The following is a 26,686-nucleotide window of genomic DNA, read 5'->3' as shown; positions in this document are numbered from 1 at the left end:
AGCAAAGGGCAGGTTTCAGGGGCTGACTCTGCTAGTTACACTACAGGGTGCGAGGGACCATCCTGGCTACGGAACTTGCAGGATCAGGGCCTTTGTTTGTAATTACTGGGTACTTCAGTGGAGCTGGTGAGGTGAATGAGTCTTCTGGGGTCACTAGGGCTCACAAACGTTTGCCAGAGAGCCATCTACACTAGTGCAGCTATAGCGGTAATCCCTCCTGGGGCCGAGGCATTTTATGCCGGCAAAAAAAGGCGCCAGTGCCGGCATACCTTGGCAAGTGAAATCAGCTGTACTGACCAGAGGATTTTTTTGGCCATTATAACAGGATCCAGCCCGGCACCCGCCCAGCCACCGCTGAACCGACTCACACGTGTAGGGCGGCGCTGGCCCGGCTCCTGTTCCGCCGCTCACTAAAGACCCCCCCCCCCCCCCAAGTTGCTGGAGGCTGTTTCAACAGCCCAGAGCTTCCCCACCGCCACCCCCAGGCTGCACGCCCGGCCCACGAAAGCGGATCTCTGGCGAGGGGGCGGAATTTTACCCCCTCCCTCGCTGCTCCTCTCTGCAGCCGGTGGGGCAGCCCAGCGCCCCCCGAAGGAAGGGACTAAGGAGCCGCCCCGTGCATCGCCCTGCCCCCAAATCGGGGGCTGCCTGCCGGGGCGGGCCCGCACACGGGCAGCAGGTGCGCCGCGCCGGGGGAGCCTGGAAGCCGGGCCGGTCAGACCCCGCTGTGCTCGGCGCTGGCCGCGGCCCGGCGCTGCAAAGACACTGAGCCGGCCCCGCCGCGCGCACCTGCCCGGCCCCGCCCTCCGGCTCCCCCCGTGGCGGCCCCGCCGTCCAATGGGCGGGCAGAGGGCGGGGCCGCTGGGCGGGAGGCGGCCGGTGGCCCGGGGCGCCCCGCACTCGCTCGGGGCCCGGCAGTGCCCTGCGCCGCTCTCCGGCCGCCGCCAGCAGCAGCATGGAGCCGCCGCGCTCCGCGCCCGGTGCCGGGCCGGCGCTGCCCGTCTGGAAGCGGGAGATCCTGGAGCGGAAGCGGGCCAAGCTGGCGGGGCCGCCGGCGGGCGGGGAGCCGGCGCCCGGCGGCGGGAGCAGGCCGGCCCCGGCGGCCGAGGACGAGCGGCTGGTGCTGGCCGAGAGCCTGGGCCCGCTGCGCGAGAACCCCTTCATGCGGCTGGAGAGCGAGCGGCGGCGGCTGCGGCAGGGGCTGCCCGGCGGCGGGCGGCGGGGCGGCGAGCGGCCGCTGCGGGAGCTGCTGGAGCTGTACAGCGCCGTGCCCGGCATCCGCACCATCCGCGCCGACAACATCCTCATCATCGAGTCCCAGCCCGGCGCCGCCGCCTGCTTCGCGCCCGGCCACCGCGCCCGGGACCCCCCGCCGCCGCCGCCCGCCTCGCCGCGGGGCCGCGACCCGCTCCGGGAGCTGCTGGGCCGCCAGGGCTCGGCGCTCACCGAGATCCGCGCCGCCCAGGTCTTCGTCTACGAGCCGGCCGAGCCCGCCCAGGCCGGCATGGTCAGCCGCCTGCTGCAGAAGTTTGACCAGCGGCCGCGGGGCCGGCGGCGCTGGACCGGGGACGTGGAGCCCGGCCCGCCCGTCGCGGTGCCAAAGTCCCCGGGCAGCCTCCCGGCATGGCCGGGCCCCGTCCCGATCTCCCCGGTCAGCCCCCCGGCCCGGTCCGGCCCCGTCCCGATCTCCCCGGTCAGCCCCCCGCCCGGTCCGGCCCCGTCCCGATCTCCCCGGTCAGCCCCCCCCGGCCCGGTCCCCGATCAGCCCCCCGGCCCGGTCCGGCCCCGTCCCGGGATCCCCGGTCAGCCCCCCGGCCCGGTCCGGCCCCCTCCCGGGATCCCCGGTCAGCCCCCCGGCCCGGTCCGGCCCCGTCCCGGGATCCCCGGTCAGCCCCCCGGCCCGGTCCGGTCCCGTCCCGGGATCCCCGGTCAGCCCCCGGGCCGACCGCTTCCTGCACAAGACCGGTTCCAACTCCTTCACCGTCAACCCCCGGGGTCCTCATCCGGGCGGCCGCGCCCCACTCACCAATGGCCCTTTGGAGCCCGGTGCCAGCCCAGGGAGCAGGAGCCCACGGGCCAAGGCAGCCCCAGTGCCACCGCCAAGCGCTTCCCTTGACCGAGCCAACACGTCCAGGCCAAAGCAGGAGAGGAGAGAAGAGATCCAGCCACCCCGAGCCAGTGCCACCCCCAGTCCTCTCCAGCCGCTCTCTGCATCTGCCCTCAGGGACGGAGACTCCTTCGAGATCCGCCCAGCCCCCAAGCCAGACCTGGCCGCCATCCCTGCCCAGGATCTCCAAGCTCAGGCCTTGGCCAATCTGCGCCTGAACTCACGGAACTCCTTCCTCTTCGTGCCCCGCCGGGGGGAGGCCCAGCATCTGAAGGAGCCTGCGGGGGCCCTGTCGCCCCTGAAGCCTGAGTGTGAGCGGCAGGGGGAGCCCGTCGCCGCCCCGCAGACCCCTGAAGAGCTCTTGGTGCCTGTGACTTACATTGATGACGATATTGTGGAGTTGGATCCTCAGAACCTGCCCCAGGAAATGGGCCCAGCTGCAGGACTGGAGGAATCAGAGCAGCCCCATGAAGCTACCTCAGCCTTGGCGATGGAGGCTTCTGCTGTACCCCTTTACAGACCCCACTCTGCTTCCTCTGCCCTCCAGCAGAGAGGGGGCAATACCTTCACCGTAGTGCCCAAAAGAAAGCCACCCGACTCTACAGTGGAGGTCTACAATGGAGCTGGCAGAGCCCAGCAACAGGAAGAGGAGGAAGATGAGGAAAGCAGAAGCAAGGGCAAAACCTCAGGGAGCCCTGGTGCACCCCACCTGGATCTCGGGACGCTGCTTAAAAAGCGCTACCCCACCGTGAATGAGATTGAGGTGATCGGTGGCTACCTGTCCCTGGAGAGGTCCTGCATGAGCAAGACAGACTCTCGCCACAAAAAGGTAACCTGCCAGGAGAGTGCCAAGGGCGGCTCTGCTCTGAAAAGTGACTCTGCGCTTCCCCCATGTGTATCAGGCTCATGGGTGCAGCTGCCCTGGGTGGGTAGGGAGGCAACAGACGTGTTAACTGCTTCCTCTAGCCTTGTGAAGCCAGCACAGCTATTGGGAGACTGAGAAGGATTCTGTTCCATTGTATGCATCCTTAGCATGGGAGACAATCCTTGGGGCCAATAGTGCACCTTCCACAGTCACTTTTCAGAGCAAGTCTGCATTTCAGATGATGTTCTTTAAACAGACAGAATTGAGAACATTCATGAGAACGAGTCTAGAAAGTGACATGTCCGGTAGCTAGAGTGGGTTGAACTTCACTTTTTTCTGGTGCTGCATGCTTTCTCTAATGTAGACTTTAGCACTGTCTTTCTTCAGGAGCTCACTACTGTTCTGTGTAATGAGCCAACATAAACTTGGCTTCTTGTCTGAGTTAATGAGCGTTAGTGGCTCAGGAATTAGTAGGTCCTCACTAGTGGGATGTGAACACCAGCTTAACTCCTTTTGAGGTGATTAGACACCCCCCCCCCATGCCTTCTGTTTAGGATGGAATACATGTACGGCTCTGACTAACTCCAATAAATATACACGTCAGCGTGGATTGCTGTCAAATGGCTTTGAAAGACATAGTGACTGCTAGATCGTCTCACCAGTTGGGAGCTAACTTTGCTCTTGTGGGGCTGGGATTCAGAATCAAGCTTTGTGCATATTTATGCTAATGTGCCGAAGTGCAGGAGTGTGACAAAGGCATACAGTAGAACCTCAGAGTTACCAATACCAGAGTTACAAACTGTCCAGTCTGCCACACACCTCATTTGGAACCAGAAGTACACAATCAGGCAGCCGCAGAGAAGAAGAAAAAAGCAGATACAGTATAGTACTATGTTAAATGTAAACTAGTGAAAAAATAAAGAGAAAACAGCATTCTGCTTCTGCATAGTGGTGTTTCAAAGCTGTCTTAACTTTACAACTGAACACTGACTTTTGAAAGAACAACCGTAACATTTTGTTCGGAGTTGCAAACGTTTGAGTTATGAACAGCCTCCGTTCCCGAGGTGTTTGTAACTCTGAGGTTCTACTGTAGTTATATTGTCGACTTGGTCTATTTCCACGACAGAAGCAGGCTTGAATTGTTACAGCATCTAACACTAAAATACATTGTTGTATTGCCTAGAAGCTACGGGCTTGTAACCAGTGTGGTTAAATGGTAAAGTTCAAGAGTTGGTTTGAGCCAAACAAAAATCCTCCAGAAAGCAAAATCCAGCCTAAGGGAAACCAGCTGAGCAGCATAAACTGTCAGGTAGAACATAACATGGGAATGAGGAGGGGTTATGAAGAACAAATTCAAAATCTTTACTATGTGTCAGAGGTAGTAAACCTGAGAGAATCAGTAGGTCTCTGGATAACAAGGTGGCAAAGGTCAGGGAATAAGTAAGGGTTATAAGGATATTGCAGAGAAATGGATTTATTTGTTTCTTTCTTTGCCATAGAGAATGTTGGAGAAACATACGGACTTTTCAGGTGGTTGAGTAATACCAGTGACTAAAATGGCAGTGGCTGGTGCTGGAACAAATTGATAAACTAAGTAGTTAGTAGCAAGTCCCCAGACATAGATGGTACGTAGATTAGCTTAGAGGAGTTTAGAAATGAAGTAGGTCACTTACTAACAAATGTGCAACTTCTCATTTAAATGGGATATTCTACAGCAGAGTAGATCTTTTAAAAGGTGTGAACAGGTAAAATGGGAATTAGAGACCAGTGGATCTGTCTTCACTGTCAGGTAAATTCATCGGAACCATAATTTATAAACAGAACTGAGTAAAATCTAGATCATGACGTGGTAGAGCAATGTTTCTGTAAAGGAAAGGCTTATCCCTGTAATCTGTTAGAATTATATGGCTGCCTTAACAAGAGTGGCAAAGGAGGGCCAGTAAATGTAACTGACTTAGACTTTCAATAAGCCTTAGGCATTTGCTCACAAGAGGCTATCAAGGAAATGAAGTGCACATGAGATCCGAGGAGAGAAAGCACTGCCGTGGGTCCAAAGTGGAGCAGTGATGTGTGCCTCAAGATTCTGTACTAAGCTGGTCGTGTTTAATAGAGCAAATATATGGGAAAAGGGTGAGCTGACGCTGGCACAACTACTCCATGTGAACATTTATAGCATAGTAGTGCCCACAGCTCCCCATCCTGAGTGGGACCCCACTCTGCTGGGCAGCGTACAGTGGTACAAACTTATCAGCTTCCAGAAGATTTAGGGACCTACCAAAGTTAGATGAATGGACAGATAGGCTATGTCTATACTGATGTTGGCAAAGACGCCACCGTCAGATCAACCTATCGGGATCGATTGAGCGGTCAGTGAAGACCCTGCTCAGTCGATCCAGAAGTTGACACTGTTAATCCACCCCCTCAAGCGGTGCCGTGTAGTGAAGATGGTGCACAGAAGGGAAGCACAGCAGTCGACAGGAGTTACATGAGCTACTCTGCGTAGTCTGCGTAACTCCTGTTGACTGCCACCAAATCGCCCGGTACGTGTAGACCAGGGCGCAGAGTTGCAGTCTAAATTAACAACTCGAGAGCTCAGTGAAGATCTCTGCTTAATGTACAGTGGCAGTCCAAAAAGCAAACGAGTTGATGTACAAAACATGAGAGAAGATGATACATAAAGGCAGTGTAATATTCTCAGAAGTCAATAATATGCCTTATGTGGAATGTCTTCAGTACAGTAAGCTTATGCTTGGTTCGGGTCATCCTATTGCAAATGTTCTAGTAGAATTAGAGGTTGGGGGTGGGTGGGTCAGAGATGGTGATGAAATTGATGAGGCCTGGCGAGATTTCTTTATGGTTAGAGACTGACAAGACTGGGATTGAAGAAGAGAAGAATAAAAGGGGTCATGAAGTGGGGATAAAACAAAGCATGGGAGAGAAGGTCAATCAGGCGCTCCAGTTTACCCTCTCCTAATAGAAGAACAAAGGGACTTTTGGTGAAATCGACAGGAAACACATTGATACCAGGAAATAACTTTCAAACTGTGTAGTTCACCTGTGGCACTCACTACCGGATAGTATTGAAACAAAGCGCATACAAGGATTTGGAAAAAGACTGGGTACTTGTATGGATAATGAGAACCTCCAGGGATAACTTTAATGCTATAATCTCGCCTGCCTCATGGCATAAGCTAACCAGTATCTGACAGGAGTTAGGAAGAAACTTCCCCTGTGGGCAAGCTATGTCATAACTTTTACACCTTCCCCTGAAGCATCTTCTGCGAGCTGCTGTCAGACAGGATACAGGGCTGGATAGATCACTGATCTGGACTGGAAATTCCTGTGTTCCTATGAATGTACGTGGTGTTTTGGAGGTTTCTTCTGTTGATGATCTAACAGTTGATAATTTTATCAGTGAGTTTTGTGTATCTGCTTTTGATGGCTAGAAACTAGCCGGGTATCTGAAGAAAAGCAAACCTCCGTGTCTGCTGCTAACTTACCAGTGAGGGAAGGCTGTGGCAAGCTTATTGCTTGCAGTGTACAGAAGAACAATTTCTTTCTTCAGATGTCTGTGCTCAGGGAGTTGTTAAATTCAGGCTGTGGCTGGTGCAAGTTCCAAAATTGGAGCCTCTGCCAGCAGCTCCTCATTTATGTTTAAGGCGCTCAGCACCTCTCATCTCAGCTCTGGCAGGATATAACAGGGAGGGAACATCTCTTAGGACCTTGTGCACCTGTGGCCTCCTCGCCATGGCTTGGTTCTTGCTGCTGCTTCAGGTGTCCAGGCTTTTCATGGACTGGAAGTCTGTAAAAGCAGAGGGAAATAAACAGAAAGAACCAGCTTAGCTGCTGCTTCTAGAGGCCACAGCTACAGAGGAGTCAACCAGAGTCATCTTGGGGGTTGGTGCTTCCAGTGCCAGAAGGGTGCCTAGGAGAGAAGGGAGGCATTGTGTTGGAGGAGAGAGGTCTGAGCAGGAGGAGAGCAGAGGAGCAGAGCAGCCAGCAGCGGGAGATGTTTCACCAAGGCCAAAACTGTTCGCGCGTTAAGACAGTTGAAAAATACCCACATAGCTTCCTGGCTTTCCCCTCCCGTGTCAGCAGGGATGTCGCTCTTCATCCAGGGTGCTGAAGGTGGAGGGGGGGGTGGTGTACATGGAGAGGGAACTTGGAGCACCCTGGATCTAGGCCAGAGTTCTACAGATAGATGACACAAGCAAGATGACACTTGCTGATGGATTCTCTGTACCTTGAAGTCTTTAAACCATGATCTGAGGACTTCAGTAACTCAGTCATAGGTCAGGGTCTATTACAGGAGTGGGTGGGTGAGGTTCTGTGGCCTGCGATGTGCAGGAGGTCAGACTAGATGATCATATTGGTCCCGTCTAGCCTTAAAGTCCATGAGTCTAAGCCCATGCCACCGCCCTCTCATGGCTTAGAGGACAGGTTGCGTCAATATAGTCTCTTTCCTGGCAGCAGTCTGGTTCCATGCCTAGCGTGCGCCTTCTCCTTCTGGTCACTAGTGCTTTGAGCACTTCATAACTCTGCACTATGGGGCGCGTGTGTGCCATTGGTGCTTCTGGTAAGCAGTCCCTGGCACCGGGTGCAGGCATGCACACTTGCAAGTCCCATGTCCTATCTTCTCCTTGGTTTAGTACTTGCAGACTGATCACATCGGTCTTTTCTTAGCTATTGAGCTGTGTGAGCCTCTTGTTGTCTTCTGGATCTTGAATCACTTTTGGTAGCTCTTCTCAGCACGTTTTCCAACACACTTACTATAAAGAAAGGGCTTGGTTTCCAGGCATCCAGGTAAGGTGACTTCCTCTTTAACAGCGTATAGTAAACTCGATCACAGTGAAATTCTGCTTTCCTAGTGAAGGCTTTGTGGGGAAAAGTCCTTCTCCAGGAGAGTAACCTCTTTCTCAGTGCTTGAGGGTAATATTTTTTCCTGGTAAACTTGCCCTTCCGTGTATCAGTTGTGCTCACCATAAAATCTGACAGAGTTGTTTGTTTAGTGTGATGCTTAGTTTAATGAGTAATATTGAATCACTAAGAATGGGGCCTGTATTCCTGTGCCCCCTATGGAATGTGCAGACACAACTGTATCTCTGTAGAATGCATAGACTCTCAATAGCCTGTTTCCTTCTCTGACGTATTTTACAGCCAGATTTGCGATTAGTAGCTGATCTCTTTCCACTTGCTGTCTGCCAGGAGATTGCCATGCTGTCGTCCATACCCAAAGATGGCATGGTGCAGTGCTCAGCTGGGAATTAGATGACTGGACCAGGGTGACCCTTTCTCTTCCTGCCCCAGAACCTGGAGGGGAAAAAAAAGAAGTTAAGCTGTGGGCTTGTTTATCTACCGTTCTTTTTTTCATCTCCTGATTCCATTGAAGCTTGTTCCCCTGAAATAAGGGCTGAGGCCTTGTGATGGTTGAGGTGACCCTACAATAACAAATGTGTAGTTTTGAATCCCACGTAGCTGCAGGATCTGGCACACACAAGTTGTTTGTTTCCTAGCAGATGATTTTAGATCTGGATGTTTCAGCCACACTCGGCTCTGCTTGAACTCTTACGTCTGTAGGTTGAAATCTAGCAAAGTGCAATGTGGCAAGTATATTCGGTCTGAAACCGAAAGTGGGGCTGCCTGCTCATACAGCCGGCTCCCCTGTCAGATGCTATGGGAGGAGTAGGCTGTGTGTGCAGACTGAGAGGGGAATTAATCAATTTCATTATTCTAGCAGGCTGTGGGGAGGGAGGCTAATGTGGTGTTCTCCTGTCCCATGTTATCAGTTGGCTTGTCCTCTTAGCATAGGGCATCTCATCATGCTGTGGTCCTAGCAGGATACAAGGACCTGAACAGAATAGCAGGCTGTTAGAGATCAGCAACTTCAGGAGGGAGAGCTGGGCTTCGCTGCAGCGTGTGGACCTTCTGGGCTTCACGGGGAAAGGAGGGGTATCTGGTATCAAATGCTTGGGAGCCGAGTTCTGGGTTGGTGGGATAAAACGTATCCCCAGGGAGCTCTGAGGCTGGTCGTCTGCCAAAGCAATACGTAGTCTGCCCTACCCAGTACAAATTTAGGTTTCTCTCAGGCACCTGATCATTGTCGTGTCTGTGCTAGCTGATAACGAGGATGGCAGGGGAGGCCTCTGCGGGAGCTGGATCTTTGTCTTGGTTTGAAGCCTTCTTTCTTCCTCTGCCTGTGAGGCTGCCTGTGCGTTGTGGTGTAGGACCTGCAACAGGCTGACGCTTGTGTCCTCCGCTCTGGAGTTACACCCCGAGTCTCAGGAGGTTCATGGTCCCCCGCTAGCATCCAGCGCTGCAGGGTACTGCTGAAGAGCCTGTCTCTAGCTATGCACTGGGCCATTTGAGGCTTGGTAAGTGATGAGCAGGACTGGAAATGGCTGGAGAGCCAGCAGAGGTCAGAGCATTCATGTGACTTGCTTGGTTCTGTGCGGCGCTTGCTGGCGCTGTCAGGCGGGAAGGTTTTGGCACTGAAGCACTGTTTTGCAAACCTGCTCTGAGCAGGGTTAGATCATGACATGATAATTAAAATACCGGTGGCTTCCTGGAGTCCTTCCTGCAGCTTTTAATGCCGATGGAGCTGAACTGTTGGTAGCAATGGTGGCAGATTGTTTCATCCAACCCCCGTGTACACACCCTCTGCACGATGGAGCCTTACTGAGGGAGATGTGAAATGTGACCTTAACATCGTGCTTCTACTCCAGGAACGGATTCCTGCCATTGCTCTGCTATCTTGCAGTCTCCAGTAGAGCTGATGAATGTTCATGTTACTTCTGGGAAGAACACACCCACAGCCCGCAGGGCAAGGCTGTAATACACACTGGAGCATGAAGTGGATTGTAAAGCAACGTGATGAATGGACTGTGTGGTCAAAGTCCTGTTTCAGGAGGGATCCAGTCTCAGGTGGGCAGAGTCTGATTTGGTCAGCCTTCCGTTTTTGCTGCTCTCTGTCCTCTCATTCCATGTCTACACAGCCAAGTGAAGTCGACTTACTTTAAGTCGACTTTCAGCAGCCGATTTTTAGAAGTCGCAGCAACATGTATACACTTCGCTGTTTGCGCAGGTCTCCTGCGTTTACACTGAGCACTCTTAATTCGAATTGCAAAGCAGTGCAATGTGGGTAGCTATCCCACAGTGCAACTAGCAGCTGTGGCTGTTGGGATGAGTGTCATCGTCCCATGATGCAACGCTGCTTTCCCCCTCCCATCTCTCTCCCCCCTCCCCCCCCCCCCAAAACAAACAAACAAACGAGAATATTTTTGCACCATTTTTTACTCCCCACGCTTGCCATTGCTGCAGAGACATGGAGCCAGCTCAACTCTGCACTATTATTGTGAGCGTTACAAATACATCGCAGCTTATCATTGAGTATTTTCGAAGTAGAGCAAGAGGCTGAAGCACACACAACAGCAATGCCACCGAGGCTGCCCTGCTACAAGCCATCGAGCAGAACAATTCCCGATTGCTGCAGGCTGTAACACATCATCTGCAGTCCGTGGAGCGCTGGTTATGGTGCAGGGAAACAAACACAGACTGGTGGGACTGCATCGTTTTGCAGCTGTGGGATGATGATCAGTAGCTGCAAAACTTTCGTATGCAAAAGGCAACTTTCCTGGAGCTGTGCTCGGAGCTGGCCCCGTCCCTGCAGCGTGTGAATACTCGCTTGAGACCAGCTCTGACGGTGGAGAAGAGAGTCGCCATCGCTCTGTGGAAGCTGGCGACCCCGACTGTTACCGCTCGGTTGGGAATCAATTTGGAGTCGGTAAATCTACAGTGGGCATCACTGTGAATCAAGTGTGCAGGGCCGTCAGTAGACTTCTGCTTCAAAGGATAGTGACTTTGGGAAATGTGCAGGACATAGTGGAGGGGTTTGCCACGATGGGGTTCCCAAACTGCGGGGGGGCCATTGATGGAACGCACATCCCTATCTTCGCGCCTGCCCACCTAGCAACCCAGTACATAAACCTCAAGGGGTACCTTTCCATGCTCCTGCAGGGCCTTGTGGATCACAGGGGTCGTTTCACCGACATCAGTGTGGGGTGGTCTGGGAAGGTGCATGACGCGTGTATTTCGTAATTCAGGGCTGTTCTCTAAGATGCAGGCGGGCACTTTTTTCCCAGACCAAAAAATTCAAATTGGGGGTGTGGAAATGCCCATAGTGATTCTGGGGGATCCTGCTCACCCCTTGCTCCCTTGGCTAATGAAGCCATACACCAGGCACCTTGACAGCGACAAGGAGTATTTTAATAAGAGGTTAAGCAGTTGCAGAATGGTTGTAGAATGTGCCTTTGGGCGTTTAAAGGGTAGATGTAGGAGTCTCCTCACTAGGCTGGACATGTCTGAGAAGTACCTCCCTTCTGTGATGTCTGCGTGCTGTGTTCTTCATAATGTGTGTGAAGCGAAGGGTGAGAGATTCCCCCAGGGTTGGGCTGTGGAGGCAGAAAGACTGGCCACCAATTATGAGCAGCCAGATGCCAGCACTACGCTGAGAGCGAACCGCAGAGCGCTTTGCGTTAGGGAAGCTTTGAAAACCAGGTTCTGCAATGAGATGCAGGACTGATTTCTATTCCTGCATGTTGTTTGCCTTTGGAGAACACCCCGCCCCCTCCCCCCCCCCAAAAATCGATATCTGCACCTGCCAAATCCCTCCAGAACAAGATATGATTTAATAAAGAATCATATTGAAATGATGCTTAACTTTATTTATGAACATTCAAGTCATGGGGGAAGGGGGGGGTGGGGGAGGGTTCATTCACTGTCTCAAGGGGTAGGGTGGTTTCTTGCTGGCCAGCTGTCAGCGTGGCCGCCGCTGCTTTCTGCTCGCCTGCACTGGGGTGGAGTGACAAAGCTCTCCACGCTGGCAGCACAGAAAATTAAAATTCAAATCTTCCCGGGGCTTGAGGGGAGGGGACATTTCCTGGTAGCATGACCACAGAGCAGCACAGCACGACTGTCCAGAGCGGTCAAAACGGGGCATTGTGGGATACCACACGGAGGCCAATAAATCTGATTTAAGTGAAGTTGTGTCTACGCTGACACTAAATCGAATTAACAAATTCGACTTAGGCGCTACGCCACTTGCAGAGGTGGTCTTAAGTCGATTTTCAAGGTGACTTAATTCGAATTAACAGTGGTGCCACTGTAGACGCAGATGTACGTAGGTCGACGTAAGTGACTTTGTCGACCTACGTCACCAGTGCAGACCAGGCTTCAGTCAGTAACACCAGCTGTGGGTGTTTAATTGCAGTGTAGACGTGCCTTCCCCAGATCTGAAGAAGAGTTCTGTGTAGCTCAGAGGCTTGTTTCTTACCACAAGGAGTTAGTCCAATAAAAGTTACTGCCTCCCCTGCCTTGTCCATCGTAGTCGGTTGTGAGCCAAATGCCTTCTCGCCGGAGCGGCCGCTCGCCCCACGCTGCTCTGATGCTGCTGTTCCGAGATGGTGATGCGAGGGAAGGGAGAGTTCACGAAACAGGCACCATGCTGCAAACACAGCCAGTTCTTGGGCCGCGCAGCGCAGTGCGAGTGGTGCATTCTGCCTCAGTTGGCTTGGAGGACGGAGAAGAAAGGAAAGGAAAGGGGGTACGTTGCCGTAGCTACTCCCCTCCTCCAGAGGAAGGGTTATTGCAGGCCTGTGCCTTAGGAAAACGCTTGGTATAAAGGGCCCCTCTGATAAAGAGCAATTAAACTGACTGTCCGTATTCTACAAGAAGAGATCTTACCCCTGATCTGCCCACAACCCCCTTCTCCCCGCCTGCTGCCCGCCCCACGAGGAGCTGTTACACAGACAGGAGGCTTCTCTCTCGCTGAGGCCCACTTGTGATGCTCTGAATGGCTCAGCCAGGGCAAGAGCGAGCTTCGAGTGGGGACTGGGAGGGCCGTGTGCTGCTCGATGACATTTAAAAGTATCTTTAATCTGTCTCCTTAATCTGGCCTGGATCAGAGCCTCCTGCCATTGGAAGAGGCTGGTCACGCCCCCCCCCCTCGCTCCCATCCTCAGGTGTTCCATTTGACTTGGTGTTTACAATCTTTATCTCCAGTTCCTGGTGACTGGCCCTCCCCAGATGGGCTCCGAATCCCTGCGTTTGCACAATGGCAGCGAGGAAGAACCTCTTGCTGGCCATCTGTGCCTGTGGGAAACAAATGCAGAGGTTAAACAAAACTCCTAGCCCTTCTGTCAGCAAAGAAGACCTGAATGTAAACTGCTGCAGGGCTGTCTCCTAGTCTGCAGATTGCTCCAGCGTCCTGGTCAGCGATTGCAAGTGCAGCAGAGCAAACACTGACTTATTGAAAAGTGACGGCTATAAAAGCCAGAATCCTGCTCTTGTGTCTGTGTAGTGGGTGGAGAACATGCCCCTGAACTGCAGTGTAATCACCTGGGCAGCATGCATGTGAAATCTTTAGTCCAGAATCAGCCGTACCATGTGTCTTGGGGAAGGTGCTGGCTAAAGGAGGGCCCCGAGCTCTTCAGTGAGAAGATGCAGACAATTTGAAGCAATGAGATTCTTGCTCTGCTCTCTGTCCTTTAGATTGGTATTGGGCATATCACAGGAAAGTGCCATCCTCTTTTTCTGAGAGCAGAGCAGGCTTAGCCTGCAGCCCGTCTGAGGAAGGCCTCCCAAAGGTTCTGGTTTGAGAAACAAAGCTATATTTCATAAGCAAAAGCCTCAAGCAAACTGCAGATGGTGAAGCAGCAGGTCTGAAAACACCTCCGGGAGCTTTCAGGGACACGCGAGAGACTCATTGGCTTCCCCAGTAGGGAAGCATCTTTTGTTTCACTGTAGCACAAACATCCAATATATGGATCTGGAAACGCCAGTGAGTTTTTTTTTTTTTCCATTCATGCTACTCTGTCAGCCTCTTTCTCATTTTATTTTGAGGGAGCCCTCTTTCAAAATGCTGGGAGACAAACACCTGTCTCCTTCGGTCCTGAGCCCTAGGAGAAGCTCCTCTACAGTATGGGAAGGAGATTCTGTTCCCAATATTCCCGAGGAAACAGGAGGTCTCTATTCCATTCCTGGTCTGAGAAGGCTCAGGTTCATCTGTAGAAGAAAGGTCAGAAAGGTGACCCTCTGCGAGCGTCTCCTTCACTGTAAAGGACCCGTTTGCGGTGTTCTGCCTCATGGTTTTGTACTTCCTCATATCCATCAGACCTGCAACAGGCAGTACCTCAGACCGGTCCACAAGCCAGGATCCTCCTCTACCGGTGCAGAGTTCTCCACTTCAGATGGCATCAAGAGTCTCGGAGCTTGTCTGCACTTGAAAGTTAAGTTGGATTAAGGTAGGGTGTGAATTTATAGTGCCCTAGTTATTCCAGAATAACTCCCTCTGTAGACAAGCTCCTGGCCATGATGGCAGTTCACTCTCTTGGTCTGTCTGTATTTGGATGAGATCAGTTGTTTGGAAGTGGGGAAGGAAGGTAAGGGAGCGTAGTCATTCCCCTGAGGCTTGGCGAATAGCTACGCTGCACCACACTAGTAACAAACTGCAGTTGCCCTAGGGAGCTGTGAGGCTGTTGGGCCAGGTCCTGGGGTGATATTGAGAGTGCTGAGTTCTGGAAGAGCTCTCTGCTTCCTGAGGTGCTCCGTGCCTCTCTCCTTGCACGGTCTCTTCTCACTAGGAATTTGAAACTCTCTTCCCTTGCGGGGAGTTTAATATTTCGAGTCCCGGTGCCTTCCTCCCATCTACCATGTGCTTTAGTGTATTGATTACACCGAGCAGGCTGTGTGGGTTGGCTTTGTAAGGGGAGATTCTCTTGCTGAGCAGCATGGCATGGGAACTGTTGTCTGATCCCATAGACGCACTCTCCTCTGCCTACAGCCCAGTGCTCCCTGGCTTGCTAGGGTAAAAGTTGGGGTTACTTTGTGCGGCTAGAAACACTGATTCTCAACTGACGGGGCAAAAGTGTTCGTCCCTGAACAAAACTCAGCCTTGCTCTTGTGGGATGCCATCAAATAACAGTCTAGCGCGGAGTAACTAACTTCCGCACTCTCACCTTCCCGGCCTCAGCAGAGTACGGCAGGAAAACGCTTGTTACCCAGTGGTACTGGCAAAGTAATCCAGGAAGAGCCCGTACAAGCCCCTGACGCGGCTGCTGGAGATGCAGCCATAGTGGTGCAATGTGTAACCTGTGATGGGAGCGCCAATTCCAGGTTCCCCTTTCCCCATGTTCCTTTGGGCTTCGCCAGCTGAGCCACGCAGCCTGTTTTTGACAATCCAGAATGAGACTGAACCATTTACCCTGGTTTCTGTGCCTTAAATGGGAGGGATTTAAATGCTGTGAAAGCCGTTCTTCAGTTTTGTACCCCTTCTAGTTGGGGAAACCTCCTCTTGCAGAGAACACGGAGGGCCACTATGTGGATGGCTCTCCTGGGACCGTTGCAAATGGCCTGCTACCACAGGGCTGCTGCTGGCGATGTAAATGCCCAGCTTCTCTAGTGCTGTCCCAGGCTTCCATGTGTGAGATTCTGCCAGCACTTGGCTGCTCTGTAATCAGTCCTGAGCAACATGACCATACTTGTCAGAAGGTGGCAGTGAGCGTATCTTAGCGTGACAAGTAATCCTGGGAGGATTAGCCTCCGTGTCTCTAGTCTGCATGGAAACCTTCTTGGCGTATGTCATGGAGTCACAGGGTCTGGTCTTACGCCCCCATGTCCTGAGAGTGGACCTGTTCAGTGTTTTGGGCCCCGAGGGCCCCCACGTTTCCACAGTGGCAGGCCTAGGGTTTCCGAGACGGGTCTTTAGCACCAGCGATCCCTGTCTCTCTCCGCCTCCCTGCAGCGGGAGGCTTGTGCCGTGCCCTTCCAGGTGCAGTGCTCACGGGGGATATTTACCATGACAGGGGCAGCTTTTTCAAAACCCAGGCTACCATTTGTTAGTCACCTGGCTACAGAGTTATCTGACAGTCCTTAGGTCAGCACAGGGAGGAGGTGGATAAGTCATAGCTACCCTGGTCAAACCTGTGCCATGCTGTGGTGGACTCTGTCCCTTGCTCCCTTCCTCTCCCCCTTGTCTGTCTTTGCGGGGTTTTCTGCCGTTAGGTGTTGCTGGTTTTACTCGTTGGGCGTTTTCGTCTTGCTGGATGCTCTGTTGATTTGGGGTCAGTTTCAGCCAGTTGTTTAATGACCCTGTTCATTCCCTCCAGGCAGCCAGGTGACACCCCCGACCTCATCCCGCCTGTGCTGTTTTAGCAGGAGACGTACATTTTTTTTTTCACAATGCAAAGTGCAGAGGGAAACTGAGGCACACGCAGGATTCGTAGAAATACTTCAGAATATTCTCATTTCGTCACAGCTGCATGTACAATTGACAATAGAACTGCATTGTCCATGACTGTTGAGCATGTAGGTGGCATGGGTTGCTGGTGTTAGTGAAGGCTCCCATGTGGTTACATGCCCATTTGGAGCCTTCTAGACAGAGCTTTCCATTCTGAGATGCTGTGTGCTAGGGTGTGTCGCCTGCCCGTGCTTTGTGTCGCTCATCTTTCAGCAGATAGGAGCTGGCGAAGAGTTTAAATAGGAGAGTCTTGAACTGAGAATTTGGATCAGTACCTCCCTCCGCTCCCCTCCCTGCTTCAGCTGTGTTTGTGTTGCACCTCTAAACAGACTGGAGCCCTTGTGAATCTGCAGAAGAGGTCTTAGTAGGAGTCTAGGTGAAGAAAGCCAGGCTGGTCTGTGAACGTGGTGGTATCTGGACTTCCCGTGACAGATGGCCACAATCCACTCCTTGCTGCCACAGCCCTGAGATCTCTGACCGCTCCTCACTGCAGATCTGCTTGGGAGACTGAGTCTCTGCCCTGCTTAGCGCTAGGACCAACTTCTGTTGGGGAGCGAGACACAAGCTTTCGAGTCTAGTCCAATATCCTGGGACTGACACGGCGACTGCACCCTCAGTACAGGTGAGGAGCCGTGTACAGGGCTTGTGCTTGCTTGCCTATGGAGAAGCATGGCCCATTCTCTGCCCCATCCCTGGACTATGGGGTTTAAAGCAGCTGGCTATATTTCAAAGCAACCCTGAAGCTGTTTCAGATGTGAGAATCTTTGTATCTCCTGAAGTGCTGGGCTGTTTGAGCAGCCACATCCTGTCCCTGGTTAGACGTGCACTCAGAACCCTTCCGGGAGATGTGATCTGTATTACACTTGCAGCACGCTCAGCTTTGTGCAGCCCCAGCTGTGGGCTGGTGAATGCCAGACCATAATGCTGGGGCGTTGGCAGGGCTGCTGTGATGCGCCCCGCCTAGAATGAGCTCTGAAGTGTGCCTGCATTCACCCAGTCAGCACTGTCCGAGACCGTGGGGCTGGATTTACTCAGAGATTCAAAATCCTTGTTGGACCCACAAGTGGCTGTTACGCTGCCTGCAGGCACAATCTGTGCCCTGACCTCTCCTTCCCTGGGACCAGCCTGTGCTCTGTTCTCAGTACGGTGGAAACCTTGGCAGGCAGACAGGTTGTTTGCCATGGGTACAAACATCACATGGCTTAGCAGCAGCGTGCGCCTCCCGGAGAGCCCTGCTCACGGCTCAGCGGGGCCGACTTCCATCACTGGAGGGAGCATTAATGCTCAGACGTGTTTCTTGTCTAGAACGTGGAGTTCGTGGCATAGGTCTGGGTAAAGCAGTTGGAATGAAACACTGAGACACCAGCACAATCTGTGTTAAGATACAAGAGTTGAACTTGAGTCAGCTACTCCAGCGGGGTGGGGTGGTGTTCTGCTTCCTACTGCTAATGGTGCCTCAGCAGAGGGGGTTTCACAGCTGAAATGCCCGGGCTGGTACGCTCCTGTGACTAGGTCCTGAGTGCATTCACCCCTGGGGAAAAAATTCTCCTCGGAAGCAAGCTGGTTGCTGGTGTCTTTGGCCTTCTCTCCGGAAGCCTGTGTATCTCCCAGGTGCAGGCTAGCCAGTCTCTTTCCGTTGTGATTCCACACACTAGAACACGCCTCCTGCGTCACTGTTTGTGCAAACACCGTGTGGAGAATGAGATGTTCCTGCTCCCCTCCCCCCCATCCCATGCGTCCTTCCGTCCTTCCTTGGGGCGGTAATGCTCGGAGATAAGCCTGCATGGACACTCCCTTTTTACTCTCTAGCCATAATGTAATCAGAATGAGCAAACTGCTGAACGATAACTTTATTGCTAGATACCCTTGAGGGGGTATCACGCTCTCCTTGGAAATACCTGGCCGCAGCTCTCCACCTTGGCAAATAGGTTTCCAGGCTCTGCTTTAGAAGGCTCAGTAAAAATTCAGGTGGCCCGGGGTGCTGTAAAGTAGCGTAACCTCTGCTCCGTGCACCCGGCCTGGGTCTGAGCCTGCTGGCGGCGAACTCCAGCCCAGCGAGTAGGTACAGTAGGTTGCCGCGCAGGCTGAGCACGGCCCAAAGTTTGGCGCTGCGCAGAGCGGTCCTTTTTTGGAGAAGTCCGTAACACGGGGCCAGGGTTGTCTCTAGGTCCTTTCGTTTAATCCTGTTCCCTGCTCCCTGAGGTGAGGCGAGTCTTAATCTCCCCTGCCCCCAGTGACTTTTTAGGGGGCTCCCTGTGTTGTGTCCCTGCTCACTGAGCTGTTCCGGGCCATTTCCATAGCAAGCCAGTGGGAAGGAATTCAGTGCCCTGCGTCAGAAGAAGGTCAAAGCAGCAGGGCTGCAGCTGGCTGCCAAAATGCTGCTCAGCTGGACGTAAGCAGAGACATGTTGCGACATGGGAAAGTACCGAGTCTGCTGATGACTCCTAGGAGCCTGTGGGGTGAATGCAGGCGCCTGGGGAAACCATTCTGATCTTAGTCCTTAAAGTGCGTGTCAGGCACTGACTGACGTGCTGCTTGCACATGTGTAAATGTGACTCTAACACGGCAGTGCGACGCTGGTAAGTGCCTAGCATTCCCTCAGCCCCCTCTTCCATTCACTGGGCACCGTTTCCCCTCGGTCCCCTCCCCTCTTGAGCCCTAATAAGACTTCCTACAAGCTGAATCAGTGCTACAGATTAACAATCTGTTAATATTCCTGGGTCCTAATTGTGAAGGACCCGTACTTCCACCAGCTCCATAGTTCTCCCTGATACCATCCGCTTCTCGTGGCCTCGTCAGTCACTGGTGAGCGATGTCCAGCCAGATCCGTCTCTGAGGCTTTCCCACCACAGGTCTGTGTCTCTGGAGTTCTCGCAGCTGAAGCCGCGGCAGGGCCAGGGCAGTCCTGGGATGGGAAGCAGCAAAAGAGACCAGGCGCTGCAGGACGTGTTTTGGTGATGGGCTCTCTTGAGCTGGTAGGGCAGTAAGGGGTGTTTGTGCTTCTGGAATAGCCATCACTGAGGGTCTGATTCTTTGGTGGTTAAAGTCCTGGCCCTCCTCTGTGGGAGTAGGGGTATTAACCAGGGTCTGGGCCAAACTCCACCTCTGATCATTGTGCTGACTTCAGCTTGTTTCGGTTGGATTAGTGCTCTCTGCTCTCAGTCCAGTTGGGGACCGTGACCCGTGCGTCCGTGCTGCCTGTGTGTGTGAACCTGGTCCGTCAGGCAGCAAGGTTCAGTATTACGGCCGGGGATCTCCTGGATTAATTGAGCCCTGGATGGCGGGGGGTAGGTGAATACACTGGGAATAAGGCGAACAAGGGCTATTCGTGGGTAAGCAGCAGCTCATGCAAATCTTCTTCTCCAAGCCCAGGCGTGCGCAGTCAGGTGGCTGCGTGTTCTGCAGGGGTGGTGCAGAGCGCTGCCTTGTAGCCCGCTTCTCCCCTCGAGCGCCCGCTGGGCCCCGCCTGGTTCCATCACGTGGCTCGTTGGCACTGCAGCTCACGGCTTGTGTCGCTAGTCAGCGAACGCGAGTCCGACGTCTCACTCGGATGTCGGACACGTTGCTGCCGTGGCCCTGGGCCAGCCCCTACTGCAGATGGGCTGCACCTGCCCAAAGCCGGGGTTTCAGTGGGGCAGGGTAATCCAGTAGCACACTGCAGTTAGCTGCCCTGGGGCAGCCTCCCCACACGAGGGGGGTGGTGGGCATCAGGGTAACTACAATCATCCTGGGCGGGCTCAGAGAGGAAGCTGGATGCTACCAGAACCAAAGGCCGGCCAGCAACGTTCCTGGCCAAGCAAGCCCTGTCAGTCGCTAGGGATCAGCTCTGAAGATGTCTGGCATGTGAGGTGAAGGGGAACCAAATGGTTTCCACCCTGCCCAGCCTCAGGGCATCTCATGAAATCTTCAGGTTCTGCTGCTCCTTGGGTTCTACCCTGCACACGAAGCCACTCTGCGCTGCTGCCGGCTCCTCGCTTAATGTCCAGCGTGGCCTGAGCCGACACCCCGTGCCCTGCCTGAGAACCCCCCAGGAGCAGCCATGGTCCCTACAGTGCCGCAGCTGCAGGGATTTTGGCCACTGTTTTCTCTCTTCTCTCTTTGTTCTTTATCCCCTCAGAGCACAGCACCTTCCAGTCGTGCGTACGGGGGCCCGGTACCTTTGCTAGTTTGTTTGTGTCTCCAGCTGTTCTTTGGCCATGGAATTAATAGGATTTGTTCAGTTGCCTTCCCTAAGGGTCCACCCCTTCTGACAGCGCCTGAGTCCCTCTGCCCTTCCCAGCTCCAGGGAACCGCGGTATCTGGGATGTGCGGGAGCAGTGCTGGCCGAGCCCCGCGTGCGCACATTCACAGTAACTCCCCAGAGGCGGAAGCTGCTTCTGCGGCGCAGCCGGATTGTGGGGCAGGGCTTGGTGCTTCCTGGCATTGGTGACAAATGTTGGATGGCAAAGGCCCGTCTCCCGGCCAATCCTGGAGTGTGTGGGACCCGCTCTGCCCTCTTGGATGCACTCGGGGGCCATCTAGTCAGTCTCCTGCCACTGGTGATGACCAAGTCCTGAACTTCTGCTTGTCAGGACTGTCCAATGATCAGTAGGGCCTGTTTACTCTCAACTCCCTCCGGTCTGGGGACATCCGGTCCCTGTTAGGGCCCCCGTCAGCACAGGTGTTCACAAGTGCCCTTTGTGCCCTGGGAGGTGGGTACGTGCTGAGGGGTGAGCCCTGGGGCTAGCCCTGGGTAGCCTCAAATGCCAGACTGTGTGCGCAGCAGAGCCATCGCCTGCCTTCCACACCTGCATCGACTTCCCCGTCAGCCCCAGGGCTGAACGTCTTCCTTGGGGGCTCCTCACCCTGCCGCTGGACTGGCCTGTGGTGCCCCACGTGGCGCCGCAGGGGCAGGGAGGCGCTCACCCCACTGGGGAAGTGGAGGAGACAGGTGCAGTGTGCTGGGCATGGTGTGTTGGGGCTCTGCAGTGAATGTGCCCCAGCGCTGCCCCCCGCCCCCCAGCTTGCTGTGGGTCCTGCACGTGATGGGGCAGTGGGGTGCTGGGGGGAGGGCCCTGCACTCTGAAGCCCCTGGCCTCTCTGGTGAATCGCCCTGGCTGTGCGTTTTCATGGTGCAGGTGGTTGCCAAGGGAAGGGGGTGAGGGGACCGTTGGCCCTGGCGTTCCGGCCCCTCTGCCGCTGCACCCTGGGGTTGCCCTGGGCGCGGTGTTGTGCTCTGGGGGCCGAGCCCCCACCTTTGAGCGATCCGAGGCCTCTGGGGGTTGGGACACACCTGCTGATTTTGGAGCAGGGCGGCTCCGCAGGGCCTGGGGAGCGGGAGCCCCAGATGGGTGGGTTGCTGCTGTGCTCTGCGCGTGAGCCCCGCAGCCAGGCCCGGCACAAGGCATGGCAACCTGCCGGGGACGGGGTGTTCCTGGCAGGGCGCTCTGGAGGTGATGCTGCTTCCTCTGCTTCTGGGATTTGAAGGTTGGGATTGACCCAGAACCACTTCGGTGCTCTGGGGTCTGGCTCGTCCTGAGGGCTTCCTCCTCGGCAGTCCTGTGACAGGCGGGGGGAGCCCCTGGCCCAGGTGAGGGAACCGGAGGCTCGGCGAGGGGCTCTGGGCTGCCCGGCCTGCTCCAACTTGCTGTCTGCCCTACAGCTCACACTGCACAGCTGGGAGGGCCTGTGGGCAAGTGGGGCCGCGCTGTAGGGCAGGTGCGTCTTAACCCGGGAGCAAAATCCCAGCACCTGCCCTGGCACTTTGCCATCCGCTGGCAGCATCCCTGGCTGAGCCAGGCTGGGGCGTGGCGGCTCTGTGGCCTGGTTCCCAATGGCTGTCTTTGCCGTTCTGCAGCTGAAGATCTCGTTCAATGAGATAAGCCTGCAGACCACGTTTGAGTACCCCTCGGAGAGTTCGCTGGTGGAGGAGGAGGAGGAGGAGGAGGAAGAGTCTGTCTCAGGAGCGGAGGAGGAGGAGGATGAGGACAAGCCCTATTCCCTGTTCATTCCACGCCCGACCAGCATCATGTCCTCCAATGTGCCCAGCTCAGGTGAGCCAGGCGATCTGTCGCCAGCCTGTCCCTGCCCCGTTCCTGCCCTGCAGGCAGGCAGGGCTGGGAGTGCTGGCGCTTGGAGACTTAGCCGGGTATAGGCAGCACCCATGTGGCGCATGCGCTCTGCGGATAGCCCGGCGGGATGGGCCCGACTCACAGATCCAGGCAGATTTGGGGAACAGCAATAGGCCAATGGCGGCAAAGCTCCTGAACTGCCTCTGAGCAGCACAGCAGAGGCGGGTGTTAGAAGGAATGTAGTGTGGACGAAACCCGAACAAGGGGAAGGGAGTCTCAAGCCCCTCTCGCGTGAAAAGCCCCTCCCAGTAGATTGTGCAGGTGTCCGACGTATGCTCATGCGTGCCCTGCTGGTTCCCCCTCTGAAAGAGCCCAGGCCTCCACTAGCCCCCGTGTGATGCCCCGGCAGGAGCCTGGCACTGAATCCTCTCCCTGCGTGCGTCGGGCCGGGCCGGGCCCTCTCCGGGTTGGGTGACGTGGCCCAGAGGAGCGATAGCTGGACGGTAGCGTGTGAAATCCCCCTTTTGGGAGGAGAGCGGCTGCCTGCGGCGGGTCCTTGCTCTGGTCAGCAACTCTGAAGTGTCCTTCTGTCCTTGCAGGTTTCTCCAGCTACACTCCAAAACACTCGGTGGAGTTCAGCAAGTGGCAGGAACAGGAGTACGCGGAGAAGCCAGCTGCTGCCCGGCCACTCCTGAAAGAGGCCAACCCCCCCGGGAACCAAGTCATGGTGAGAGCTCAGAGCAGAGGCGACGTGGGGTAGGGGCAGGCAGGCAGGGTCACGTGCCCCCACATTGCTCCGTCACATGATGCGGCTGGGCCCCTGGGGAGCTGTGCTGGGCAGGGAGAGGCAGAGGCAGGAGGAACAGCTGCTGTTGCGTTCCAGGAGTGGGCACTGCTTTCTGGGAGGAGGGGCTGCCTGCGGGGTGGGTCGTGACATGGGTTGTTCCGGGGTGGTGCCCCCCCATTGTCCGCAGGCACGGGCCATGTCTGGTTCGGAGCAGTAGTTTCCTGAGCCCGTTTCACGGTCATCCGGTCTCGGCCTAGCACTGAAGTGCTGCCGCCAGCTGGCACGCGGAGGAGATGGGGAGATCCTCCCACGCTTGGAGCCCACTGTGGAGCCAAGGGCCGGATAGGCCAGGAGATGCTTCCCCTGCAGCCAGTGGCCTCCCTCTGCCTGTACGCGCAGGGGAGACGAATGCAGCTGCCAGCTTCCCTGCCTCCCTCTGGGACTGATGAAGCGTGTTCAGTGTGGAAATGGGGCGTGGCCGTCAGCCCCTGGCAAGGCACCCGGGCAGCCACTGCCATCCCAAAGCGCTGGGCATCCCTGGCCGTAGCTGGGACCCGCAAGGCCTCCACTCCCAACTCCTCTGTTTTCTCCTGTAGCTGACCCCGGCTGATCAGAGTGGCTTCTCAGACTTCAGCAGCGAGCCTGCCCTGTACTTCTGACTCCTGGGCCGTGCCACCCTGCAGCCCTCCTGCCGAGCAGGGGAACTCCGCGGCTTTCCCTGTCTCCTGTTCTCAACGCCCTCGGATGCACTTCGTGGGATGGCGACTTTCCGAAGCGTGACGGAAATGGGCTGCTGGGCCCAGACCACACTCCCTTGTCACAGACCCTGCGTGGGATCCCTGCTGCCCGAGGGGGACTAGATGCCGCTGGGCATCTTGGGAGAAGATTTGCACTGGATTCTGGGACACACCTGCTAGTTCCCAGGTAGCTGATGTGTTCTACCCGTGGCCTTCCATATTCCTTGTTCAAGAGCAGCTGCCAATAGACTTCTGAGAATGACTTAGTGAGAGCAAGTCTCTAGCCCCTTCCTGACAATAGGCTCTGGGACGATCTTCTGGTTCCCCCCCCTCCCCAGGAGTGGCCAGGACAGATGCCTGCAGCTCTCTGCGCTGGCTCTAGAGAGCCTTGGAGACTTTTCTCGTTAGGAAAGCTCCCGTTGAAAGTCTCTGCTGTGTGAGCAGTGAGGAATCTCCAGGATTGTCTGTGACTCAGGTTAGCAGCTGGCAGGTCGGACCTGTGACAGCAGCCCTGGTTTGGGAGCTGCCCTGGAACAGGATCCGTGTCTGCCACTTTTGTGTTCAGCGTGGAGGCTGTTGGAGGTTAACTGTCTAAGTCCCAGTCCAGGCACGTTTCTAAGCCTGGCCTGCCGCTGTTGGGGAGCCAGTGAATCGGCCTTGTGGGCTGAGAAGGGGCTTTCTGGGGGCGAGGGGTGGTAGGAGAAGGCGTGAATTGTTCTTTGCTGCAGATCTGTAGGAGAATGACGGATAAAAGCTGGAGTGTGCCTAGACTCCAGTGCTGGTTTGCTCCCCAGGGCAGCTGGACCTGCATGACGCGGCCCCTTGAAAGAATTCCCAAGCACTGGCGAGAGCTTTGGTCTTCCCTAACTCGGCTGTCGGGGTCTGTCTCTAATCACTCCCACTCTCGCCATGGTTTACCTGGTCTTCACACTGCTGTGGTCGGCTTCTGAACCTGAATGCCGTCTGCTGGGCCCAAGACGTGCCCAGTGTCTGCACTCCTGGCCCTGGAGCAGGCCCCCGAATGGGGAGCTCACCGGCTTTCTGAGTCACACTGCCCTGTTAAACTTTCACCGGGGCTTTCTCAGTCCTCTGCTCCAAGGTGCAAAAGGGCCGTTTCTCTCCTTTTGTCCCTGAGCAAGGAATGTGCTGCTTTCTATGTTTATCTTTCACTAATTAATGCAAGCCAATATGCAATGCAATCTGCTAGGCTCTGTCCCAGCTGGTGGACACATTTCTAGTACTGTAGACTCAGGATCAGAGTAGCACTTTCTGTCAAAGACCGATGTCTGTGAACATTGCTGCTAAAGTGACTTGTACTCCTGGGATTAAAGGAAACGTGGCCAGCAGAGATGGCCTCTTTGGGCATTGTGGATGGGCGGGTAGTAGCGGAGCCCTGCACCTCCTCCAAAAGACCTCGCTCGCTCATGTCTTTCTGATTTCAATCTGATGCATTCATTTGTTTGTCTCACTATGTCCAATCAAGCTGTCTGTGATTAAATGTCTGAATTGGAAATGCTTTGTGCGTCTCGCACTTGCCTTGGTAATAGCGTCTGCAGAGCAGGCGGGAGGAGGTGTCTATGAACCCTCCCGCATTCATGGCCAGACTTTTGGTGGTGCCAGGCTCCGGTCCCCCATGACCTAGCTGGGAACTGCTACTTCTGAAAATAGGACCCATAAATTTAACTGTGCCACTGACACTTGGCCAGGCTTGGCTGGAGGAGCCCAATACTGACCTGCTTCCCCCCCGCCCCCGCTTCTGTAATTGAGCCCCTTTGTGCTCCCAAAGCAGAGGAGATCACCCCTCGGACTCCCCCGGGTGTTGGCTGCGGGTGATTTTTAGTATGTTAGAATTACAGAAATTCAGAAGAACTTTCTTGGTGGTTTGGTAAATGGGATCCAATAAATCCCCGGGCAGTGAGCCCTCGGTGCTGACGGCTGTGCCTGGTGACGTGTTCAATGAAATATACCCTCTGCTGAAATAAGAGCAGGAAGCTGAGGGATCCTCTTCATGCTCAGAAAGGGCATGAGTGGGGCGTGTGCTATTGCCAGTGACTGCCCTCCCCTTCCGCCCCAAACCATCTAGGGGAAGAGGAGCAGGAATTCTTACCAGCTGCCCCACGGCCCAGTTGCCCAGCACTAAGCAGAGCGACGTGGAGGGTTATGAGTAAGGATAAGATTGTCACGGAATCCGTGACTGCCTGCGACATCCATGACATTTTTGGCTTCAGCTGTAGGGAGGCAGGGCAAGAGCTGTCAGCCGACGGAGCTCCCAGCCACAGCCAGCAGCAGGGGACATCTGTGGAGGTCCCTGAAGCTTCCTGCTGCCCCGGACGGCGGCTGGAGAGGGGTCTCTGGAGCTCCCAGCAGGTCCCTGGAGTTCTGATCTACCACCATGGGTGACACGGGGCCCCCACAACTCAGCTGCTGTGGGTGGCGGGGGAACCCCGGAGCTCCCAGCCACTGTGGGTGGCCCCTGCAGCTCCCAGCCACTAGGGGTGGTGGGGCGCCCCTGCAGCTGCCATGAGCCCCACAGGGTGGTGGGGGGACGGCAGATCCAGAGCTCCCAGCCCTGGCCCCCAGCTCCCAGCCTTTGCAGGCGGGGGGGGGACCCTGCTCCGCTGCTGTCATCTCTCCCCCATTTTTTCAGTTATTTTTAGTAAAAGGCGGGGAGAGGTCACGGCTTCTGTGAAGTTTTGTTAATTGCCCGTGACCTCTCCTTGCCTTTTAGTAAAAACAACTGACAAAAGCTTAGCCTTGGTTATTGGCCCCGTGCTGTGTTGATTGTAGCGAAAGGCTCTGCTGTCCTGTGTAGCAGGCCAGAACAGAGCACAGCAGCGTAGTGGGGGGCA

At 55.1% G+C, this 26,686-nt stretch overlaps 1 protein-coding gene across 1 annotated transcript; it reads left to right on the top strand.

Annotated features, from left to right (window-relative positions):
* The first annotated feature begins 864 nt into the window (after nucleotides 1–864).
* Nucleotides 865–25,973, top strand: TPRN (taperin). Its single transcript, XM_067561451.1, is given in 5 exon segments — nucleotides 865–1,710; nucleotides 1,712–2,936; nucleotides 22,100–22,295; nucleotides 22,913–23,040; nucleotides 23,697–25,973. Coding segments are annotated over 5 exon segments (2,367 nt in total). The 5' UTR covers nucleotides 865–955; the 3' UTR covers nucleotides 23,760–25,973.
* The last annotated feature ends 713 nt before the right edge of the window (nucleotides 25,974–26,686 follow it).

Source organism: Emydura macquarii, unplaced genomic scaffold (genome assembly GCF_026122565.2).
Source record: "Emydura macquarii macquarii isolate MOO-44397 ecotype Brisbane River unplaced genomic scaffold, CSIRO-AGI_Emac_v2 contig_2417, whole genome shotgun sequence".
Classification (NCBI taxonomy): Eukaryota; Metazoa; Chordata; order Testudines; family Chelidae; genus Emydura; species Emydura macquarii.
The sequence above is the reverse complement of the archived record's forward strand: the minus strand, read 5'-3'. Positions and strand labels throughout refer to the sequence as shown.